We start from the raw sequence: 5,782 nt of genomic DNA on the forward strand, positions 1-5,782 counted from the left end.
TTTCACCTCGTTTCAAGAACCGTAATAAGCCCCCAGCTTGTGATTGGTCAATTTCTTAAAGATTACGGCTTAAATCAACGGTTACGGCCTCTATAAATCAGCCTTAATACGGCTTTGTGATTGGTTAATAACATCTTAAGATTGTACTTAAGACGATCTTAAGTATGAGAACCGACTATGAATACCAGCCATAGAAGTTAGCCGGACAACTTCGACTTATAACATTTTTTTTACGAATCGATTGTTAGTCGTTTGTTATTGATTGTTAGACTAATTAGAACGTTTGTTAGTTAATAGTTTTTACGTAATCACGAAAATAATTTTTAGTGTTAATTTAGCCGGTAAATATAAAATTCTTTACAATTTTCGGTTCAAACCGGGATCAATTGATGCGGAATCGTTTGTTAGTTCCGAATATACTAATTAAAACGTTTGTTAGATCACGGTTTCGCTTAAAAAAGCTAAAAATTGTATATCGTTTAGCTGCCGGAGAGTGGGGATGAGACGTAGAATATGTGGTGGTTTCAAAACGCATTTGTCCGACGACATATAGCGACACTTGAACATGCCCTGCGGCCACATGCGCATGCTCAGTGGCCGCACTCGCATGCAAAAGTGCGCGAATTTGAAACGTACTTATGTTATTTGTTTCAGTATAAAATAATTTGTAAAACGTTTATATTAATTCTGACTGCAGACGGACCTTCGGGAACACTAACGCCTTCTTCTTTTAACATGAATAACTAAAAATCTATATTTCGGCTAGGTATGTATACATAGTTTATAAATAATTAATTACAATTAACTGAATGATCATTCCTTCAATTGCATCAAACCTTTTCAATTGCACTTCAAAAGTCTTCATACGAAATACAAACTATTTCATATGTAGATTCTTTACCGGACATTCATTTTCGGTCAAATACATACGAATACACGGAGCATATATTCCTGTGTTTACGATCTAGTAAATTACAATAATTGCACCACTCAACACTCAGGATTTCTAGTAATTTACTAGATCGCAAGCAATCCAGCAGGAAAACATGCTGCTCGCTGCTGCTGCATTTCACTTTTCACTGTCCATGAGAACTCACCTTTATAGGGACTTTATCCAAGCTGTTCAATTGCCGTGAGAGGGGGAGAGGCAGCGGTAGAGGGGGAAAGGGAGAGGAGAGAGAGAGAGAGAGAGAGAGAGAGAGAGAGAGTGTCTGTGTGTTTGTAGTATGTGTCGGTCTTGAATAGTCATTATCGGTGCATTCGGTGTTCATATCAGTGAAAATCGTTCTCTTTCCGTTCGTTTACGTTTGGATAACGATGTTGTGGAATGATGTCGTTTACGTGCTACTGTTATTGCTCTCCGTAGCGATTGGCCCATTTTATCGCAAAATAGAAGGACCTCGTGCGAAACAATGGACCGGGACCCTCCTCGGCTTCGCATTAGTGGTCTGTGTTTCAGGACCGGCGGTTTTACATCCGATTATTACTGTTCTCGTTAACGCCGCTATCATAACCAACTTGTCATGGAAGTATGAATTATATATTTTTTGTTCAAAGTAAATCCTTCAGTGTTCGATAACTTACGTTTAGAATCGCTCACTGATTCCGCTAAAATTTTACGCAAGTATATATTTTGAAGCGCGAAATATGTAGTCTCCTCTAGTTCAAACTATATTTTTTATGTCAGTCTTGAAATGTGTTTTCATTTTCCGCGAAATTTCTCTGTATTTATACCTGCAGTACTCTTTACATCTTTGATATATGTGCGCGCGCCCCATAGGTTCCATATACGTATGTACATATCGACTCACACGCACAAAATAACCTTTAGCATCGCTACTTTAGAGATGTTTACAATATTTATGTTATAGGCGAGAGTCTAATGCATTTAATGAAATATACATATATCGTATAGATATTTGTATGTTTTGTATTTAATAAATAAATAAAACTTGAGGTGGCGGAATTGCCATTAAATTCAATAGATACATACTTGGAACTCGGAGATTGTGTAATATCTCCGTAATGTCGAAGTCCACTCATAAGACTAATTTGAGTATAGAACAAATTATCAAATGTTATTGCGTGATTGAGACAATTATCATTTGAAATTGTCTGAAGTTCAGTTAATAATTACTAATCATAGACTACGTTTACACAGCTGCTTATATAATCCAGTTTTATAACTATATACGTACTATATCCCAGTATCCCATCCAAAATTTTCTACTTTTTATCACAATGATCACTTAAACATGAGCCTATTTTATACTTTAAACATTTGAATCAATCTCTTTTGATATATAATATACTATAGAAAATAAGTATCAACAGAAACTCCTATTAAGGTAGTTGTCTCGCAACAAACAAGAAAAATTTGAAAATTTTAAGGGTGACTCGTTTTGAGGGCTCAGAACGAGGCTATTTTTTTCGATTTTTTTTCGGTAACTATGCGGCAGATTTATTCTACGTTTTACACATATTAACACACATTTTATGTAGTTTTCAGAATTTTTACAAGTAGAAATAATAAGAGTTACGGAAGTTATACAAATATTTGTGCGACGTTTTGAACGCGCAAGGTGTCCCACGATTTCCATGAAATCTGGACATACATATCAGTAATCTGAAAGAAAAAAAATGAAACAGATTCTTAATCTACATATATATTCAGTTATCGTTGGAACTAGAATTATTAAAATCGAACTCTTTTCAATTTTTTTAGGGCATATAAAAAATTTTTTTTGAAAATTGTCAAAAAATCGACAGTTTCACATTAAAAATAAAAGGAAAAAGTTAATGTATTTTAATTTCGCTAATTCTAACGATACAGAGACATCTTACGAAAATATACCCACAAAGCAAAACCGATCAACTCATTAGTTTATCTGAAATCGTGGGAAGAAACCGTCAGTTTGAAAAATGCCGTTTCGAGAAAAATGCATTTAAAGTTTCGAGTACAATTTAGTTATATTTCTGGTATTCACATAAGTTTCAGCCTTATTGACGATTCCAGGCCAAAATAAAAAGCCTTTAACCTATGCAGTCATGAACAAATTTATCTAATAATCCTGCAGCGTCGATATGTGCCCCGACTTTCAGCACCAGCGAGGTATAAGTCGGGCTGCGGGTCCTCATTAGTTGACTATAAATGCTTAAGTGTAGCATTTATGGCATTTTTCATGCTTTCCACAGTGTCACAATGTTTTTTAACTTCCACACTATCTACAATATTTTGTTAGTCCATAATAATTTAAAAGCTTATATTAATTAAAATCATTGTTTTAGCGCTCCTCCTTTAAATTTTTCTTTTTTTTTTTTTTATTGAAAACTTTTCTAAAGCCTTACTTGCCTAACGTTTGTAGGACTATATTACAATCGTTGTATGACGAAACATTGACAGCCCATTAAATCTGATTTTGACCTACGCGCCGGTTCGAATAATAGCCTGTAACTTCCGTAATTTTCCGAATTTCTTTATACAATTTTAGGGATAAATTCTTTAACGAGAAAAACTCTATTTTTAATCGACAACGTTTGGCTATCAGTGTCGTGACAATTCGACCATTAGTTTTGGTCGGATTAAATTCGAAATAAATTCTTTAAAGTATGTACTTTCAGAAAATGTAAAAAAGAAAAAATCGAATTTTTTACCCTTGAAACGATATGTTATAGGGGGGGGGGAATATAGTCCCCCCCTTACATAACTACGTTATAAAAAAAGGATAAAGATATTTATTTTATATACCCCAGGGGGCCAAAGGGCGTTTTTAAAGGGATGTACCCAACCCTATCCGAACCTTTCTGTGGACCAACTGTTTGTCTCCTCCGAAGAGACGGAGCCCAGTTTTTCCATCTAGGGAGACTTCTCTCCGCTAGATGGAGGGGCAGGGTTTTTTATTCCTCCGAGGCCTAGCGGGATTCGAACCCGGTTCTCCGGATTACAAATCTGGCGCTCTATCCACTAGACCAGCCGTCACCCCTATAACTACGTTATATACGTTAATAAATGTAGTATCTATACATGTTTGTACAATTTAAAAGTAATTGACCGTCCCAAACGCGAGATAATGAAAAAATTGTACTTTTTCCAAGCATTGCATACACAAAGCAAAAATCTTGTATTTTGAATTTTAATAATTAGAACGAACAGGAAAGTGGTGAAAAACGGATATATAGTAAAAGGACACTTTGGAAATACTAGTAAAAAAAAACCGAAATTATTGACTGTTTAGTTTTAGAAATACTAGACATTACAGGCGTGCGCTACGCGCGCACTATTTAACTTTAATTGTTGTTATTATATACTATTAACCACACAACTGTTAAAATATGCCATGACAGCCGCTCATGAAGTAAGCGCAACAAGAGAACCAATCCGCATCGCGAAAAAGCGACAACAATATTTCGATAGATTCGAGTATCGATGACATGCTCCTTTTAGAAGAGAAATATTTCATTGTTACTATTAGGGCCTCTTTGACCAAACTCCGATTAACTTAATCGTTGATTAGTCCATTGGAAATGACCAACCGCAGTTGCTCATTAAACAGATTGACAAATGCGATTGGTCATTTCCAATAGACTAATCAACGATTAAGTTAATCGGAGCTTGGTCGAAGTGGACCTTAGACTATTAACTACACAACTGTCAAAATATGCCATGACAGCCGCTCATGAAGTAAGCGCAACAAGAGAACCAATCCGTATCACGGAAAAGCGACAACAATATTTCGATAGATTCGAATATCGATGATGTGCCCTTTTTAGAAGAAGACAATAATAAACAGACCTCGATTTTCACGATTTTTTGACGTGAAGGAGCGACTGGAGACGAAAAATAAAAGAATAGTCTTTCTGTGAGGGACAGAACTATCCAAAAGTTTTCAGTCTCTAACTGTAGTAGGTGCTAGATAGTTGGATGTTTTGACTCAAACTACTTCTGACGTTGACTTAAAATTTTGGATTGTACCGTCACGAGACAATTATTACCTTAAATGATCATTATGATCAAAAGAAGACAAATTTTTGATCGGATAGTATATGGTGGTTATTAACCCTTAGCTGGCACTATGGGGGTATTAAGCGCCCCAGCCCAGTTCAGCTCAAATTTAAGTCCCTTTATATTACTAAGCTCTAATTTAAGCTACCTATAGTAGATCCCAGTGTGTCAGCTATGTGATTCTGGTGAAGTGTGCCAGCTAAAGGTTAAACCGGATTATAAGCCGCTGTATAAGTGTAGTCATAGTTTCCCCTTAAGCAAAATAATAACAATGACTGCAAATTCAATCAGAATTATTTGCATCAAAACCGATACCGCCGTCTGTGTCTTTGTTAGACTTCTGTTTTGCTTGCAAAACTTGATGTTTATAAAATGAGAGCAAATTCACATCAAAAACTGCAAAATTTGTTAGCATAATCTAATAGTAAACAAATGGTAAGAACCGACCAAGGGTGCGTTTCGATATTCGCTGTAAGTACTGACGATATGACGTCATTGAGTAGAACTGCAGGAGCGTTTCTATATTGCTGCTGTTACTTTCAGGCTGGAATAACGGAACGACGACCACAGTACTGCCAGTACTGCCAGTGAATGTCGAAACGCACCCGTATAAGAAAGAAATATAACTTAACTTAACCTATTTTAGACACGACGTGACACGACGATAGGAGCACCTATTCTAAATATATAAAAAAGAATCTTGTACTTAAACAATAATGTTGCAAAAGTCATATCTATAAAATAAATAACAGTTTTCAGATTTATAAAAATATCGAAATT

At 35.6% G+C, this 5,782-nt stretch overlaps 1 protein-coding gene across 1 annotated transcript in view; it reads left to right on the plus strand.

Moving 5' to 3' along the window:
• The first annotated feature begins 1,317 nt into the window (after positions 1-1,317).
• The window catches only part of LOC112452415 (lysophospholipid acyltransferase 7-like), a 25,598-nt gene continuing 21,133 nt past the window's right edge, over positions 1,318-5,782 (plus strand). The window contains exon 1 of the mRNA XM_025012609.1: positions 1,318-1,529. Within this exon, the coding sequence (XP_024868377.1) occupies positions 1,318-1,529 (212 nt within the window). The remainder of the gene's footprint in view (positions 1,530-5,782) is intronic.

This window comes from Temnothorax curvispinosus, unplaced genomic scaffold, assembly GCF_003070985.1.
Source record: "Temnothorax curvispinosus isolate PA1 unplaced genomic scaffold, ASM307098v1 QBEX01003378.1, whole genome shotgun sequence".
Taxonomy (NCBI): Eukaryota; Metazoa; Arthropoda; class Insecta; order Hymenoptera; family Formicidae; genus Temnothorax; species Temnothorax curvispinosus.